This window comes from Protopterus annectens, chromosome 1.part0 (genome assembly GCF_019279795.1).
Source record: "Protopterus annectens isolate FY-2018-M chromosome 1.part0, PAN1.0, whole genome shotgun sequence".
NCBI classification, from domain to species: Eukaryota; Metazoa; Chordata; order Ceratodontiformes; family Protopteridae; genus Protopterus; species Protopterus annectens.
In genome coordinates this window covers 125538421-125558671 of record NC_056725.1, presented here as the reverse complement: position 1 = coordinate 125558671, position 20251 = coordinate 125538421, and the positions used below count along the sequence as shown (strand labels likewise).

Genomic DNA, 20251 nt, shown 5'->3' with positions numbered 1-20251 from the left:
CACATCTTCCTGTATTAAAAACACTAGAGCTGCTAACTTTTTCATTGCCATCTGGAAGGTGATACTAAAATTATACAAAGACCCTAATCCCAAATTTGGACCTTTCTGCAAAGATTTCTCCTGAAAGAAAGAAGGAACCTTTATAAGTGATATCATTCACATTCAACTTGATGTTTTTCAAAGCAACCACCTCAAAATTGTATAAAATATACCCCACTTGATACGTTAAGCCATGGTCATTCATCAGCTCAAAGAGGCAGAGCCACATAAAATTATAAGATTTAAGTTACTTTTTACTTATTAAACAAAAAAGTAATGGAACACTTTTACTATAAGCTCCGTACCTGACCATTGAATATATGGTATACAATTGCCGGCATGCGGTGCCCCTCATGAAATAAGTGCTGTCCATTAACCAAATATCAGACATAGCTAAATCTTTCAATTTTTGTACAGCACTAAACACTACTACAGTGTTTTCATTGATGGTATCACACATCCGTCTCTGCACAAACGTACCTCCTTTTAATGGAAACACTGCTACATCCAAATTCAACAGGGTTAAAGTACTATGTAATCCTCTGCCAGAACACTTTAGTCTAGCTCTCCTGATTTGCTGTAACAATGCTCATCTGCTAGGTACTCTAAAGATGAGGAAGACATTGTATCATAAACGATTACACATACAGAGTCTCTAGATAGGATGTCTCATTGTCTCAAATTGAAACACACAGAACATCTCTCAACATCTGTGGGGTCACCTGGATGGGTATGTGTAACTGACTTCAGCAGCAGTAACGCAGGTGGTTACAGCTTTCCCTTTACATTTCTCAGGTACTTTATGTGTACAGCACCAGTATTGTCTCATTTTAGAACTGTGTTCTAAGTAATATGTATAACCTTCAATTACTAGGATATCTTTACCTTTTTGAGAGGTGATTGTATAATACATTTCTCCAAGGACAACCGGGTACTTTTCATTCAGACTCGCCATGTTTCATTCAGTACGAAGTACAGCAAGTTACCATTCTGCAGCTTAATGAAGGTTTCAGTGGTATATCATCAACTGTTGCTAATCTCGATTAATTGAGTTTTGTTGATTTGTAATTATGGTGTGATGTGTTTTCAGTGATGTGTGCTCGGCAACTGCTATTCGTTAAACTGTGCTTTCGATATAAAGAAGCAGACCCCCATAGATATAGATATATATATATATATATATATATATAGATAGATATATTTTTGTGTGTGTGTGTGTGTGTGTGTGTGTGTGTGTGTGTGTGTGTGTGTGTGTGTGTGTGTGTGTGTATTTTTTACTCCCAACTATGTCCTCTCAGGGCTCAGCTTCCCTCTCTCTGATGGCATGAAAGCTCTGAAACGTTTAGTGTTCAATCCTGTGTTTTAGGCAGCTCAGCTCAAGCTGCTTAAAGTTTGAGCACATGAATGGTGCCCTGAAGCTTTGGAACCTGGCTGGCTGTTATAGCCTTGGATAGATATAACCCATATAGCTATGTTTACTGCAGCAGTGGTCATTCAAATATTTACTGTTTTGACAGGTTTACTTACACAATTGTACTATGTGTCATCACAGTCGTGGTGCATTACCTTAAAACTGCAGTTGCTCCAGATAACATAAAGCCTGTTCCTTATCACATAGAGGGGAAAAAAATCTACTGCTGTGAAGTATACTGGATCAGAGATTACTGTTATCATGCTTGCAGTTGGAGCAAACCTTACCTGGATATTCCACTGTACTTGGAAAGACATATTTTTATGTTTTATTGGTCGTAGTTTATTTGGACTGGGAAGGGAGGCCGAGGCAGTGGTGTACACAGGTGGCAGTGTATGATCATATCCAACAGAGATATTTTTATCTTGATGGTGTAGAACCTTATGTAAATGATATTACACATTCCCATGTGTAGATACAAGAGTGTGTGTGAGGAAAGCTTTTGGGGGCATATCAGCCATTGGCCAACACATGTAAAAGTAATGGTAATGTGGCTACTTCAGGGCAGGAGCTGGGTAGTACCAGCAAGCCTACATTAGAGCCACTGCTCTCAAAAGATAAATCTTTTTTTTTTTTTTTTTTTTTAATGAGGGCTTGAGAAGATCACAAAAGAAATAAATAAGGTGAAAAAAGTACAGCTCACAGATCCCATCTTATAGAAGTTGAAGGTAGAAAATGAGGCTTCTGACTGTCAAGAGCTAAAGGAGTCTGCATAAAGGGACATTGCAGTATTGTACAGCAAATGGACTCCTGAAGGTAGGCTAGATGGAGAAGTTGTGCATTTGATAGTCCTAATTACCTTCGATCTATCATTTTTGGCCAAAGCCCATCCTATTATTTTTTTCATGTAAACTGAGCATGAAGACACAAAATGGTTGCTCATGCAGAATTTCTATGTGCCATGTTTTGGAAAATAAATGAGAGTAGACTGCAAGACACATGGGCAGTGTCATAATGGTGGTATGACAGAAGACAACATATAGATAGCTTTGAAGCCCTAGCTGCTTTTGAGTAACCATTACAAATGGTAGCCATGAGTATGGCAAAGCCTCTTTGTACCTCAAGCACCACAAGTAAAAAGTATGTTTTGATTTTGTTAGACTACTATGCTGTGTACCCTGAAGAGGTAGGTTTGCTCTCGCTTATGACAGAAAAGGTAGCAAATATTATGTTAACAATTTTTTGGCAAGGTAGAGTTTCCCTGGGGAATACTGAGATACTTCACGTCAGACCTGCTAACTTGTCTGTGAAAGAGCTGTAGGGTAAAGCAGTTGAAAACTACCTATGGCATCCTCAAATAAGTGGTTTCATTGAGAGGTTTAACTGGGCTGTTAAGATCATGTTGACAGAAACCACAGCTCAATTTAAATAGGAGCATGACAAGTACTTATCCCACCCCCCTTTTTGTTCATATGGAGTGTCCAAAGAATCCATGTGTTTTTTTTTTTCCATTTGAGTTACATTTTGGTCACAAGGCAAGGGTCCTTGTTCTACGTTTTGGTGGTTGGGGCAGTAACTATAAATTCCATAAGGGTTTGTTGTGGAGTATGCCCTGAATTCCCTGGGAGAACCCACCATAAGCACAATAGTAGCACAATATTTATTATGAATGGACAGCTACAGTCCAAGAATGCACAATCTGAAAGAATATAATGGTATTAATTCCCGTTTGTCAAAATACACTGGAGGCAATTTGAAAGGTCCTTTCACTTTTGTGAAGAAGGTTTTGTTTGTGTCTAATTCGGCTTTTCTTACATAGTGTTAATTAGGTGGTAGAGAAGCTGCTGATAAACCACTGTTTTGGCGCCACCTTCAGGTATACAGTGGAAAGCTTATTTCTGTGCATTTGTTACTGCTCCCAGTTCGAGAGAGCAATGTACATTTTCCATATGCTGTCAAGGCAACGCTTTTCTTACACACACTGCTCAGTGTCAGTGTTGCAGACATTGAAACCATAGCCACTATCATCGGATGGTTGAACATTAAATCATTGTTCTTATGCTGTTTTATGTATTAAATAGACTTTCATCTTGTTTCTGACTGGAGCAGTATTTTATTGAAACAGTTATGGTCTCTGGAGAACGTTGATATTTCTATATATTTTTCAGTATTTTTGCTTGTGTGCATTATATATTTAAATGTATTTAAATATAAATATATATTTATTTTTAATTGCTTGTAAAAAACTTTGAAAATGAGTTTTGAAAAAGCTGGAATACTGATTGTAGGAGATGCATAAAGACAACATTTATAGCATCTGCCACACTACTTTTAAATTTAGAGCTGTCGTTCTGTTATGGATACCAACATCAAAATATTTCTAGGGTGAATATGGGCAGTCTTGTAATTATCTCTCTTTATAGATTATTTAAAAAGGTGTTACTACATGTAAGTTTAACACGTCTGACTTTGTACAGAATTTTTTTCATGAGAGTTGTAAACTAGCTACTGTTTTTGCTTTTTAGATTAGATGCATATATTTATACTAGTATCCAGGAATTGTATTTGTCAAGAGCTCATTTTTAATAGAAACATACTTTCTGCTATCATAAACTGAACTGTATTGAAGATAGCCCAAAAAAGAGAATGACCGAAGAGATAGAGATAATACGGATGCTGTTCTCAAAGAAAATGTAGAGGACTAGTAGACATGTTTTGAAAAATAAGTGGATCACATGCAATTTCTTATTCATATAGTTGTCTGGTTTCCTTTAGTTTTGATGTGAATGATGTGAAGTCAGGGACTAAGTTAATCTTTCAGAAGGTCTTTACATACGGTTTTGACACCTGTCTTTCTGTCAAGGCAGAAACGCAGAGTTATTACTTGAAATTATTCCAGATTCAACATTTTATAGCAGCAATATGTCACAGTCAGCAAACATTTCATAACATGTCCCGGTAATAAAATTCATGTCTGACATCCTTTCATTTATCATCATTATAGTTCTAATTGTCTTTATTTTTAGATCTGTTTTGTGGCTTATATTATATACCAGTCCATTGCACTGAAGATGATGGAGTCAGAATATTAGAAAAGGCTTTTTGACAAAATTTTCTCCTGAATATAAACAGATGTTTACGTTATGTGTAATTGGCAGATCTGGTAAATGAAATATTGCCCGAGCAGGCTAAAAATATACTGCTGATATGAGGCAGTGACAAAGAATTGTGCTGTACCACTGAAAGGTTTATGCCCTGCTATTGCAAACAGTCTCAAGTTTGTTTGAGCTTCATACATTTTACTTAGTACGTGCTCATCACACCAGCATTACTTCTTTATGCTTCATTCTAAACTGTTGTACAAGTATAACTTCTATCAGTTGTTCTGCTCCTTTATTTTTTACATCCTAAATATAAGTGCATTTTGTTTTGCATTATTAGCTATTTATATTGCTGTTTTATATGTTTATCTATACATTTAAATGTATCTGCTCATTTTAGCATGCAGTACAACCACACTGTGGCCTGGGTCATGACTGAAAAGAGTCATTTGGACCAGCTCATCCTTCCTGTTAACAAATGTAAAGTAAAATAAAAATAAATAGCTTAGGTTAACATTCCATTCTAGGCTCAGGGATTTGATCCTGTCATCTAAGTACTGTTTTATACAGTTGATATCTTCTTACCATGTCCACTTATTTTTATTCTTAGATAATTCAGCATCATTCTACCTCTGGAAGAAAATTCTCCACACATTATGTGTTTAGCTTTGCCTTTTCTAAAAATTTCTCCATATGATTATGGTTTCTAATACTGTGACAGGTTTGTTGATGTTTGCATGAGTACTGTTCTCAACATTTACAATGTACCGGGGAATTACTGTTTGTGTAATGTGAAATTGCTTAAATGGTAGTAGCATATTTAAGTATGCTTGGAAATTCTTTGTTTTTTTCTTTTGTTTTTTTTTTTTAGCCCTGCTGCTCCTTGTACTGTTAGCTTTCCCCCTATGACTTGGATTGTGGTCTATAAAAATCTTTCGCAAAAGACAGGGTTATTAGGAATGCAAATGCATCAGTTATTTATAGTACAACCAAATTATCATTACAACATGCAGCATAACTAAATGCAGTAATCTGTGAAGGACAGCTAGGGATTCAAATAGGAATAAAGAACGGAAACTAAGCTAAGATAAAAATGGCTTAAATTAAATAAGTTCATAAATAAACAAACAAACAAACATAAATAAATATATAATTTAAATTCATAAAAGCCAATGAATCATTTATTCTTCATGTTTGCACCTCACCTCAAAATATGGACCCTTAATAAATTAATTATTGGATGATCTCTGCATATATTTACGTGAAAACACTACAACTACACTGTGACCTACATTTTGCTACGACAAGAATGGACCACCTGAAAAAAATGATTCCTTAAAGATCACCAACATCATCCCTAGACTTTTTTTTTTTTTTTTTTTTTAAAGAGGGGGTCCAGAAACTCATCATATTAGAAACTATTCAGTTCCATACTAGCCCATTGCATTGATATTCCTTATTGAATGTTGACTGGTGAGTTTAAAAGCAACAGGTCCAACATTCTGGTATCTAAATATTGTTCATATTGGTATAACTCTAGGAGGCACATCCACCCCAGCAGTAGAGCTTAAAGATCTTGCTGTTCCAGAGCAACACTGCCATCTGCACAGTTATAGGAAAGTGAGCTCCTCCTCTAGAGAGCATCCCACTAAAACCATTTAGCAAATGGGGGGCAAGCTTCAGAGTCATCTGGGAGATTCTGAAGCTACTCAGCATGTTAGTGGTTTAAGTCTACAAGCTCAACATGGTATCAGACTGGAATGAAGATCCTTTATTTCTTACTAGTGTTCAGACCACATCCACTTCACTGAAATGTGGTCTCCTAAAATGTTAGCTGATTGCCTGGTTTCCATGAATGTGTCAGTCTCCCCCATCAAGTCAAATATAGTAATGTGAATAATTGCATAACAAAGGATCCAGTGACTCTGCTTCACGCCACCAATGTACTGTGCACTCAGTGTATCAGTAAAACATTAATGAGAAGATACAGCCACCGTTTTCTGACCAACTCTAAGCAACTATTAAAAATCCATTTTTTCAGATATCGTTAAAATTGGATTTTTTTTCTTTTAGTCTAATCTCCCACATTAGACCTTTCCTTCAGGTTTGGACTACATGTGTTCTTTTGTTTGTCTTGTTGGCTAGAGGTATTCCTGCATCCCTTGCAGAATATCAGAGAACAGAGTGACAGTATTTTCTATCTATCTTCTTTTCCTAGAAGATTATTCTGTAAACTTCCATACCAGGTAACTGAACTTAACTAATTCTACCTCAATGAAGCCTAGAAAAGCTACTTATAAATAATCAAGATGCTGTGATCCTCTGATCATGCGACAGAGAAGAGAATAAATTGCTTGCCTTATTTTTTTTTTATTTTTTATCACTTCTTATAGGAAACATTATAAAACTGTATATAGCAATGCTAGCTTCTGCGCTGGTAATATTAAAGTTCACTTTTTTTTCTGTTGTAGAGAATGTAGCCTGCGCATGTGTCACTTTACTCAGAGGTTAACTAGACACATGCAATGTGCTCACGCTGCTTATGCATACTTCTTCAGCAAATAAGAGTCTTCTTTTACCAACCATGTTTTTTTTTTTCGTTTTTCTAAAGCAAAATCAGTAGTAAGTATTCAAAACGATTTGTATTCTCCAGTAAAAGATGACGGCATGAATTTCAGATATGTACCAAGGTCTTATTCCCTTTGACCCAACTGTCTTTTGGTGTCATCTTAACTATGTAGTTATTATGTATATAGCTAAAACCTACCAATGAGAAGTCCCTGAATAGGCTACTTATTTGATTTTATTTGACTATAGTTGATAATGAGAAGGCAGGAAATTGTCATATGAGTCCCTTTTCAGCTACTTCTAATGATATGCAGTAAAAAATAAAGGCAACAAGCTTATATTATAATAACAGAATACATGCAGTACACTGAAATGAGCAGGCATGCTTAATGAGCACAAATGGTTGGAAACTCAACCCATTTTAAATAATTAATTGTAAACATTTTTTGCAGGGTGGCAGGCCTACCCCCCTCACTCCCACCAACACCCACCCACCACCACCACCATCACCACAGATCACAAACTTACATATATCAACTCTGTGGTCAGAGCAAGATGAAGAAAAGGGAAATCTGTAGAAACAAATGGATCACTGCTGGTGCACTCTTAGAATCTACATGGCTTACAAGGTGTATGCCTGGCTATACACTTGTATCCACTGGTCCTTTGTATTAATGAAGAGACTTTTGTAGGCATATCAGTGGCACTGTCACTTGTTTGTTTTGATTAGAAATGCCAGCAAGGGTACATTCTTTGCATATATTATTTAATAACATTAATAATGATAATAATAATTTATATTATTAGTATTATTTACCTTTAAAAAAGTGCATTGCAATAGAGTGTCTGTGTAAAGTATGCTTTTGATCAAAGTAATGACTGTTAGTGTCCAATAGCAAATTTGAGCTGCCTGCACAGCAAAAGAATTAAGGAAAAAATGAGAAGCAGATTATCTGTATGTTAATTACAATAATAAATGTCCATACTCTGCATGCCCTTGATGGCGTGTTTTGGCAAAAGCAAGTATTTTGTTATGGCAGATGATCACTTTGTCAGTAAAATGCTCATGTAAAGCAAAGTAGTTTGAAAATAGTGCATACCTGTCCTATTACGTTGTTTTGTGACACTAAGCTTTGTTATTTAAAAGAAAATCCTATTTTGAAGATTACATGATTGTATTTTGTTTTGTTATTCCACTGCAGGATCTCCAGGCAGAAGCTCCATATCACCTATTACGATTGAAGATCGAACTAGAGAAGAGCAGGCTTTCAGCATCTGTAGAAGACTGCAACTCAGAGCTGGCACGGGAAACTAGAGTTTTGATTACTACAGGCAGCGAACAGTTAATTAAAGAACACAGGGTAAACAAAGCATGTTCTTACAGCTCTTTAGAGTGTGATCACAGTAAGAGAGCCTTACACTGTAACATGACTAAACTTAGTAATGACTGTTTGACGGAGTTGTGGCATTTTTGGTGGCTCTGTGTCATTCTTCTGTTATTTATAAAGTTCATTTTTCTAAAGGAACACACAGTGATCCTACTGATGTACATGGAGGTCTGAGAAGTAGTACAGTTTGTAGATTTGTTTGTAAATGAGAGGTCCCAGTGTCAGATGTCTGTCTGTACAGTAAGCAGCCCAACTAGTAATGGAAAGTCATTTGTTTCAACATGTTTTATGGGAGTGAAACAAAAGAAGGATCTTGTCTACATTTACCGCTCCTAAAATATGGTAATTCTCTCACCCTGCAAATGACTGGTGAGAATGTAGATCAGACGAGCTTTTGCTTTGTATTCTATATTCTACAACATATCAGATTCTGTGTGCAAGCTGCGTACACATATGTGTGTGCTGTTATACAGGACACAGAAGAGATCTCTCTATAGATCTGATTCCAAACAGCAGTACTTCCTTAAATGTAACGCAAAATCAGGAGGCATGAGATAATTAGCTTAGTCTTTAATATATATTAAGACCCAGGAAGTTCTGTTTGATAGTATGAGAAAAAAACACAGTTATCAGCATTGTAAGAGTCACAAGAGGAGTATAGTTGGAATTTTTTCACACAAATTTAAATAATAAATATTCTGTCTTAAAAGGTGGAGAGTCTTATGTTTTGCTTTAAAATTAATATGTGAATTGGAGCTGATAAATCATGAAGCATGTGTGTGCGAATGTGTGTGTGTGTGTGTGTGTGTGTGTGTGTGTGTGTGTGTGTGTGTGTGTGTGTGTGTGTGTGTGTGTGTGAGAGTGTGCTTGTGTGTGTTCATGTGCATGCGTGTGTGTGTTTGTGTGAGTGTCTGTGTGCATGAGTGGCATGTGGGTTTGTGTGAGTGTCTGTGTACATGAGTGTGCATGTGGGTTTGTATGTTTGCATGTATGTGATGATCAAATTCCGCGTGTGTGTGTGTGTGTGTGTGTGTGTGTGTGTGTGTGTGTGTATGTATGTGTGTGTGTGTGTGTGTGTGTGTGTGTGTGTGTGTGTGTGTGTGTGTGTGTGTGTAATTGTTTACTGGTTCCAGCACTGAAGAAATGTACCAAAGATTACTGATTATGTGGACCAGTAATCCATATAATTTCTTTCACTTAAGAAAACAAAAATGCCATAACAGCTCAGTTAGAGTAATTGTGGTAGCACTTTATTAACATATTAAATTATTCTGTCCTGAATAGCCTTATAGTAAACTTAGCATAGTACTATAGATGCATGTGTTGCTCTTAAATTATGTTGTTTCCATTTGTGTTGATCTTTATTTTAAATGTGCATGTCTGATTTCCATTGGAGAGATCACCCTTTTCCTGTTGTTCCTCATTTCTTCTCTAACCAGAACAGTATAATTCGAAGGGATTGTAGATCTTTTGATAATCAGTTCCATCACCAGTAGTATCACAAGCTTGCTCTTTGTAGTGTTTGGCAACTAAGATGTCTTAATTCTCCTGCTGTTACATGCAGCGTCCAATCTCTACATTAAATATGTTAATGATCAACAATTGTTGTCCATATCCATAGTGATCCAAGCCTGTATGTCTTTGGAGTTGCAGTCAGAACATCCTGGCATTATTGACAACATTTCTGTCATTGCATGAATAACATGACTGTCACTACCCTCGTCTCTAGCCTTCTGGTCATATGTTGTATTCTGGAGCTTTCTCTAACATGTTTTCCAAACCTTCTTGGATATGGAACTGTATGTATCCACCATCATGCTTTAACATTCCATTAGATCAGAGTCTTTGTGGAACTTCATTATTTTTCCCTTTTTAGCATCAGCTAATAGTGGCTGTGGCTTTAGCCACGGTAGGAAAAAAGTGACCTAAAGCAGTGAGAATGTATCCTTGAACTTGTTACTTTCTGAATTTAATCGCATTTTCGTGGTGTACAAGGGAATGTGGTCTTTAATGTAAAAGCAGAGACAAACAAGAATATAATAGCTTAACTAACTTTGGTAAGCTAAAATTAATTAGGTTTTGACAAAGTGCACATGCCTGCTTGTAGTAAGTTAAAACAGCTTTTGAACAAATACACAAGCCTATTTCTGAACTTATTAAAGTTAAGTTATTTTCATGCCTGTGTGTCTTACAAAGTTACTAAAGTTACTTACGTTTCTACAGACTGCTATGAGATGATCAGTGTCTGGCATACAAGATATCTTCTGATCCATTACTTATGGATTTACTGCACATCAGCAAGTCAGTTGGCACCAGAAATACTCAGTCTAGGGATATAAACATCTTCTGCAACACCAACAGAATAGTTTGCAGGGACAGGTATATCTCACAGAGGATACCACTGTTGTGGAACAGACTCCCCATCCACATAAAACACAGTTCATACCTGTCTGTATTCATCTACAACTTGAATCTATTGATGGGAAACAGAAAATTTACCCCAAGGCTGCCCCCTGTACTATTAATGGACAGAGACAGCTCCTAAATGCTTTATCCCATGCATGGCTCACCTCAAATTATCTATGTTATGTTCCCAGTTATTATCATTTGGGTAATATATAATTATCGATCATGGGATGGTTAAGGCAAATCTGTAACCAAATGCGATAGGTTATTTTGAGCATAAAAAAGGAAACTAGCTAGGATTAAAATGGCCTGCACGGGCAACCAGCTTAGTACTTAGCTATGAACCTGTGAACCTGTATGTTATTCTGTACCTGTCTGAACATGCTACTCATACGTTCATAAGTAGGTTCACTTTTTTCTGACTAATATTTATTTTTAATATTGGGTTTCCTGATCTGGTATTACTTGTATCTTCCATACATAAACTTGGAAATTAAGCAGAATTAGAGATCGTCTATACCCCTGAGAGATTAATATAATACTTCGACAGACCAAGTACATGCACAAATACTGTACCAAAATAAAAGATAACTACGCTCCTTCACTCCTCAAAAACATCCGAAATAGTAACCGGAAACACTTCAGTAGAGAAATACAGTCTTTATTAATAAAATTTAAGCTTCCTGCGAGCTTTTCGTCAGGTTAAAATTCACCAACATCCTCAGAAACACAAAATGCATGAAACGGAAACGTCACTTTAACACCACTCATTTAAATATCCTTTCATTGTCATTAAAGCGGTAAACAGGTTAATAACATTTTAAAAACCTCTGAAATGTTTAACAAAAACGTTAAAAAAAACACTGTATGAAATCTTGTTGAATAAACACATCTATCATACAAATTACGATATATTTTTACTTTTACTTAATATGGAAGTGTAATAAATAACAAAAATGAATGAAATGATGAATAAAAAATGATAAATGAAAAAAGGCAACATACACATGCCTTTGAGATCCTACTAGTTAATTCTGATGCTGTTCTGTTATATAATGTGTATCTAATCCCCACTGCTAATAAAAATAAAAATGAATGAATACTGAGCCCTATCTAGTGAGGCTCTTTAATCTCAATATGCAAGAAATGGATAATCTATCATTAATGCCCGGGTAGTGGCAGGCATCCAATCTTAGTTGTCAAAGCAGTTCTCTTGCCTCTAGAATGAGAGAATCAACAGCACCCCTGCCATCCGACCGAACGTGATCAATGATAGTGAATGAAAAAAGGTGGAGAGGATGTTCCTTTACATGCTTTGCCAAGGCATTTTCCACCTTACCTTTTCTAATAGCGTATGTGTGTTCATAGATACGCTCGTTTAATTTTCTGTCAGTCTTGCCGATATAGAAAACTGGGCAGTGGGAACACCGAGCTAGATAGACGACTCCTGAACTGGAACAGTTAAACTTGCCTTGTATTTTATATCTAGAGTCTCTGATGACAAAAGATGAACCCACCGTAATATACTTACAGTACCGGCACATGTTACATTTGAACATGCCTGATCTTGTCAACATAGGTTCATACTTGGACTCTAAGATATTTTTTAGATTTTTACCCCTCCTGAATGTTATTTTGGGGAGTTCCTTTGCAGTCACAATACACAACCCATCTTGCATAAGGTAACTCCAATTTTTATGGATGATTGAAATGATATCTTTCACATCCACATTGTAGGTAAGTATAAAGCTGTAGGGGTGGATTGTCTTGGCTGCCTTGACAGGTGTACTGGATTTCTCACTGGTGTTAGAAGAATTTAGTATAGTTACATAGAAACCTGACACCCGCTTATTATGGACTTGACAAACCAAATCCAAAATTAGGTCAGCCGGGTACCCTCTCCTTAGAAAAAGACCCTCCATGAATTTACATTCGTTGACAAAATCACTGTCTCTGGTCACCATTCTCACAGCTCTCACCAGTTGTCCCTTGATGATAGATTTCTTTTGGGAGAAGGGGTGACAACTGTTGAACTGGAGGTAGCTGTTAGAGAATGTTTCTTTACGGCGGATTCTAGCTATGTAACAGTTAGCTTTTCTATCTTTTGAGAGATCTACATCCAAATAAGAAAAGTTATCACTTTCCACGTTGAAAGTGAATTTTAAGAAATCAGTAGAAGAGTTGAAGTGATGTAAAATTGGTCCGCTGTAATTTTGTCACTTTTTAGGATGATAAAAATGTCATCCAGGAAGCGTGTGTACAACAGAACTGTATCCTGGAACAAAGGATATGTAAATACGTATTCCCTTTCCCAAAATGCCATCACCAAATTAGCTACACTAGCACCACATGGAGATCCCATAGGTACCCCTATTTTTTGTAGGTAGTACTTACTGTTGAAGGATGCATAATTGCTGGATAAAATAATATCCAGCAATTCATTGCCCAATTGTATCTCCTCTTTAGGTGCTCCTTTAGAATTCATCAAAGTGGGGATCCAGTCCAGTGCCACTGTATGGGGAATGGAAGAATACAAGTCCCTCACATCTATGGTTAGAAAGAAACTATCAGCACTGTAAATGATTTACTCTTGACAAAAATGACCAAGAATCCTTTGAAATCTAATGTCATAAACAGTTCAAACTTGCTAGCCGTATGAGATTTCTTTGATTGTACCTTTTCAAGTTGTGTTTTGCAGCTTGTTCAAAGGCTACAGAATGTGAAGTTGTATTCAGTCATGGGCAAGTTCAGCCAGGTGTAAAGAGGTATATTGATCTATATGGAATGACTGCACATATCTCTTAGATTTAGACAGTCAGCATAATGTGCTCTTCTAATTGTGGCTGGAATACACTTTAAATTGTTGTGTACCATTGTTACAAGATCTTTAATGATGGGGAGATTTTTTAAGATTCAGCCATTTATTGCCATGTCTCATTATACTATATTTACTGACATTAAAGGTGAAATAATTACTATTTCAGCAAATAGTTACATTATGGACCATTTTGGAGACCTTCAGCATAATTGACCTGAAATACACACATTACTTTAATTGTAATCATAAACATATTTGGTCATCCAAAACCTATTCCTAACTTTGATATTTGAGAATAGCCAAAAAGATGTGGCTGCAGCACACATCTCTGTAATTACCTATTTTTGCTTGTGTTGCTTAACTATAGTTGTACTTATTAAATGACATATAGACTGACATTTAAAGCTTTTCATTTGTGAATTATTCCTTTATGTGGGATAGTACTGAACACCTTTGCAAAGTCAAGATGATCGCTATATACCATCAGAGCTTCATGATGTGCTTCCTTTACCTTTTCAAAGAATGACACATGATTAAAAAAGCAAAATCTCCCTTGAACAGACCCATATTGTTCCATAGTTATCAGAAATATGTCATTTTGGATAACCTCCATTGTGATATATTTTATGATTTTACATACAATATAAATATGACTGATGCATCTAAAATTGTTTCGGTCTGATGTGACATTACTCTGAAAACTAGTACCAAATATAGTCTGTCCTCATACATTACGGACATGTCCACTTGATTACATTTTAACATATTTTATAGGGGGTTAGTTAGGTTTTCCTTGATTCTGTATAGAAAACCAACTAGCATGTTATCTAACCACATGGAACTTGAGATTTTGATTTTCTTTGTGACATCTTTAACTATATAGATTTCACCCCTTGTCTCTATAACAATATGTCTTTGCATTTTGTAAAGTTTTTTTTTTTTTTTTGTAATTACATTTGCTATGTATTGTAGCTGAGTTATCACATGTTGGCTTATTGACATTACATTCATAATTTTTTTCATTCCATTCAAGTTTTAGATATAATCAAAGAATGTTATATTATTACTTTCCACCTTTGAGATTTAGCTAATATCAAAAATTCAGAAAATGTAACAAGATAAGTAAGTAGCTTATATACATTATTTAAACTAAATTTGTTTTTTTTCTTGACTATAGTACTTTATGAAAGTATTAGCTGTTTTTTTTTTCTATTACATTATCTTATTACCTTACAATTGACTAATAGCAGAATGGACAATAAGCCTTATGCATTTATCCTTCTACCTTTCCTCATTTCTTAGCACATCCTCTTGACTGGCTTTGTGGACTCACTTTCACCATCCACTACTTTAATCTATTCCATGGGCACACAGTCTCCTTCATGATGAAGCATGTTTGTGAATCCAAGGAATAGCAGATTCCTGTAATCTGCTGCCTGTTCCCCCTCCTCTATGTTCTGTTCTCCCTGTTCAGGGCAGGACTTCATACCCACCTAACATGAATGTGTGTACCCACATCATGTCCCCTGCCCCTGTGCATATTCTGGTGTTTGGTGAAATAAATAATGTGAAGTTGTTAAATCTCGCCATTTATTCTCACTGATGGGTTTGGAGCCGATCCTCGGCTCTGACACGGCTGATAGCAAAGCTCAAGGTTTGCCAGTAGCTCTAGACCAAGCCCCTTATCCCATGATGCACTGCTGGAATTACCTCAGATCTAGTTTGCCATGGCACAGATCTCAGTGTTCCAGATAGCTCGGACCATTATTAATCGATATATTCATCTATTTGCAAGTTTAAAAACTTTTTTTCTTGACTTCTTGATTGGATAGTAGATATATATATATATATATATATATATATATATATATATATATATATATATATATATATATATAATCTCTACAGTTTTAGACTTAGTTTTAGATAAGTGCCCTGTGTTGGCTTCTGTTTTTCTATAGTGTTGGCCTAAGAGTTGGCCTTGTATTTAACCACATTCTTAGGAGCACTTTGGTAGATAATTTCTTAAGTGTGTTGTTTCAATTGTCTAAAATTGTTTAATTTGATAATAGAGATGTCGGACGAGAAAGAGAAGCCACATCCAAAATCTGGCTTCAAAAAATGTCCGGATTGTAGACAAAAACTGTCAGTCACTGACGGCCATGTTCAATGTGTTTATTGTCTGGGGGCTAAACACCTCCAAGACTCTTGCAGTATCTGTCACTTCTCCTCCAGGGTACTTTTAGAGAGAAGGAGGAAATTAGTGAATAGGGGCTTGCTTCAGAACCCTTTCTCTGAAGCATTGGGTGACCAGGATGGTGCTAGTAGATCCTCAAAGTCTTCCAAGTCCTCAGGTGACTCAAAAGTATCCAAAAAGACTAAACAAATGGAGGGTGTAGGGTCATTGGTTCCAGTGTCCTCGGAACCGAGTGTTTCTTCTGTTCAGAGCCAGCTCACAGCTTTGGAACTGGTCTCTGAGATTCCCTCATTTCCTCTGCTGCAATCAGCACCTTCGGTGCACTCCTCAAAGTCTTCTGTCAGCCTCTCAGATATGGATATGGACCGGCTAGTGCAGAAGCTTTTACGGGCACCAGGCCTTGCTAAATTGTTGTCGGCTCCGACGCCTTCGTCGGAGCCGAAGACCATTAACCCGGACTTGACTAGTCCTCCACTGAGCTCTACTGGACTTTCGGAGCCGAAGGATCTGACCTGATAGTTGTTGAGCCTGTGGAGCTGAGACCTGCACCGGTGTTATCGGTTCCATCTACTCGGATGTCCTCGGCGCCGACCGGGGACTCTAGGAGCTGACACTCTCCTGTCAGGTCCGGGGAGGATAGTCATATCGATTTGTTGGTGCCGACTCTTCCTCTTGGGGCTTCGGCTTGGATGAGCTTGGCTCCTACCTTGGGCTCTAAGCCCAAGGCCTCTGTGCGGGAGGATCAGATGGTCCCTTTGGATCCATCTACCCCTTATTATCAGAGCCATGGTGTGTTCGATGCCATGAGGAGAGTCCTGTCTCCAAAGACATCATCAGCATCAGGCTTGGCTTCCTCCTCCCCTCAAAAGCCTGTGTCCACTCCTGCTTCTACCAGTCCACCCCAGCGTAGAGACCCTGAGCCTCAAATAGCCCCACAGGGTGCCCCCTGCTCTTCTGAGACCTCCCCAGATACCCCCACTGAGGAGGTACCTAGGAAGAGACTGTGCAAGAGGAGGCACTTGGACTCCCCACAGGAGTCTTTGACATCTGACACTGACTTGGATGAGTCAGAAGGGTCCCTTCGATCCCCCTCTGAGGATATCTCCTTTGCAGAGATATTAGAGATCCTTAATCAGAGGGGCAGTTGGCAGTCCAAAAGCCCTACTGAAGATGAGTTAGTGCTGTTGAAGGCTTTTGGGTCTCAACCTTTCACTTCTTGGGTGTCTCCGCCTTATGATACGCTCATGGAGCTGATCTCTCGTAAGGAGTGGGAGTCTCCGGAGGCCATGGAACCTGTCCCTCAAAAGCCAAATAAGTTCATCTCTGCCCCAGTGGACAAAGCCTTTTTGACTAAGGGAGTGCCTGCTGATGCCATGGTGGTGGCTGCAGCCACCAAAAAGGAAACATCTGAGACGTCCTCATCTATCCATCCTCCTAACAGAGATTCTAGGATCATGGATAGATATAGGAAATGCATATTTAGTTCAGCGACCTTTTCCCTTTGATCACTGAACTATTTAACCCATTTTACAAGATTACAAAGAGCTCTCCTGAAAGAGCTAGGAGATACTCTCCAGGGTACGGTAGCTGCAGGGGTTGCCGATAAAGTTAACAGACAGCTCGCTACCCTAAACTCGATTGTGAACTCGTCCATGCATCTCATATCTTACGCAGCTGATGGTTCGAGTAGAGCTGCTAGTTCAGGCATTGCTCTGCCTAGACAAGCCTGGATGCATCTCTGTTCCTTTCTGGAGCCTTTCAAGTCTTCCTTTATCAACACCCCATTTGATGGCTCATCCCTTTTTGGGGCCCAAGGTAGAGGAAACTCTAACCAGGTCTGAGCAGGAAGGCAAGTCTCTATCTGCTGTTGGAGTCTGTTTTTCTACCCCTACTCGGCCCTATCCCAAGGGCCTTAAGGGCGGAAAAATGTGGCTCCAAAAAGCACAGGGAGCCTTTCAGGGCACACGTGGAGAAACCCCCTCTAGAGGCAGAGGAGGGGGTTATAATGGAAGATGCCACCCGCGCAGCAGGGGGGGGTCCGCAACAGCAGGGTGACAGAGGCCAGTTCTCTGGTCTGCCCTACCAGTGCTCCTGAAAGGAGACCCGGCTGTCCAGCTCTGGAGGCAATCAGGGGTTGCTTATCTTCGTACCCAGAAGCCTGGCTAAGCATAATGTCTGATAAATGGGTAAAAAAGCATCATTTCCAGAGGGTATTTCATACCGTTCTCTTCCCCTCCCACTCCTGTAAACAGAATCCCGGATGTTCCACCCAGTCTCAGGGAACAAGCAACTTTAGAGGTCCGCAAGTTGTTAGAAAAAAAGAGTCATCCAGCCAGTCCCAGGAGACCAAGTTGGATTCGGAACTTATTCAAGATTCTTTTTGGTTCCAAAGAAAACAGGAGACTGGAGACCTATCTTGGACCTCAGCAGACTCAACCAATTTGTAAAAAAGAGAAGTTCCGAATGGTCATGCTTCAGGCCATTCTTCCCTTCCTAAGAAAAGGTGATTGGATGTGCTCCATTGATCTCAAGGATGCGTACTACCACATAAAGATGGACAGATGCTCCAGAGATCACCTGCATTTTCAGCTGGGAGCCAATCACTACCAGTTTTCAGCCCTGCCCTTTGGTCTCACTACAGCCCCCAGAGTGTTCACCAAATGCATGGCAGTGGTTATGGCTCACCTGAGGCATCTAGGATTCCAGGTGTTTCCATATCTAGACGATTGGCTCCTCACCGCTACCACCAGTAATCAATTGATTCAGGCAACACAATCTACTCTGATACTCTGCCACCACTTAGGTATTACAGTCAACTTCGAAAAGCCTGCCTTGTTGCCATCGCAGCATACCGTCTTTATAGGAGCAGAGTTAGATACCTCAACCACAGCTCTACGTCTTCCAGTCAAAGAATAGAGCTACAGCCGCAGAGGTCTTGAAGGTGCTAGGTTTGATGGTGGCAGCAATTCTAGCCATTCCACTCGCAAGGATGCATATGCGAATTCTTCAATGGGTCCTGTTCGCTCAATGGTCTTACCAGAAATTACTAATGAACCATATAATTCTCATCACAAATTCTTGCAAGAGAGACCTTCGGTGGTGGTTGACATCTCTTCATGTCACAATAGGAAGACCCTTTGTGCCCCCTCCCCCCCAGTAGCCACTGTGACCACGGATGCTTGCCTGATAGGGTGGGGGGCATTTTCAGGGAAACACTGCCCAAGGGACATGGACGCATCAAGAGTCACATCTACATATCAGTGTTCTGGAGTTGAGAGCAGTACTTCTGGTGCTGCAGTACTTCCAGGACTCTCTTCCTCTAGGGACAATTGCAATTCAGACAGACAACATGTCAGTGGTCTGGTACTTGAACAAACAGGGTGGATCCAAGTCTTATCCCCTTTGTCGAGATGCCCTCAGGGTATGGCAATGGGCTGTGTCATCCCAGCATTTTCTGCTAGCAATGCACATCCCGGGGAAATCCAATGTGATAGCAGACAAGCTGAGAAGGGGCAATCCTGTTGCCTCATGAGTGGTCTCTCAACCAACACGTTGCGGACTTGATTTTCCACAAATGGGGCCAGCCTTGCTGTGACCTCTTTGTCAGTCACATCAATACCAAATGCAGAAGCTACTTTGCCCTAACACCACCTCCGGGACATCCCCCGAGAGACGCACTCGTACACGATTGGCCTCCGGGTCTCCTATGTGCATTCCCACTAATTCCATTGATACCCAGGTTTTTACAGAAAGATAAATCACTGGGAAGGACTGTTATCCTCATAGCCCCCCATTGGCCTCGACAGATTTGGTTCCCTTTCCTTTACCATCATCTGCTGGAGGATCCATGGATCCTGGACCCAGTTCCAGACCTCCTGACACACCCGTCAGGGGACCTCCATCCTTCATCGCAGTCTCTAAAGTTGACTGCTTAGCTGATCAACTTCCCGAACTAGCCAGGCTTCATTTACTCTCAGATGACACAAGACAAATTCTATTGTCTTCTCATAAGCCATCCACCAGAAAACTATATCGCAATAAGTGGAAAAGGTTCTCCATTTGGGCCAGTATTCAAAAAATTGACCCTTTTTGAGCTCCTTTGTCATCCATTTTAGAGTTCTTGACAATGATTTTTAAGGAAGGAGCAGCAGCTGCCACAGTTCAGGTTCAGTTAGCCGCCATATCAAATTTCCACCTTGGATTCGATGGGTTAACTATTATGGCCCATAAGTTATCTAAGGTTTTTCTCAAAGGTATTTTTCACATGAGACCTCCTGTCAAAATCCCTTATTCTCCCTGGAGTAATTCTCCCCCCTTCGAACC

The 20251-nt window shown here is 38.9% G+C and overlaps 1 protein-coding gene across 1 annotated transcript in view; it reads left to right on the top strand.

The window, feature by feature from the left end:
- The window catches only part of LOC122793396 (nesprin-1-like), an 876647-nt gene that overhangs the window by 467573 nt on the left and 388823 nt on the right, over positions 1 to 20251 (top strand). The window contains exon 23 of the mRNA XM_044061803.1: positions 8322 to 8480. Within this exon, the coding sequence (XP_043917738.1) occupies positions 8322 to 8480 (159 nt within the window). The remainder of the gene's footprint in view (positions 1 to 8321; positions 8481 to 20251) is intronic.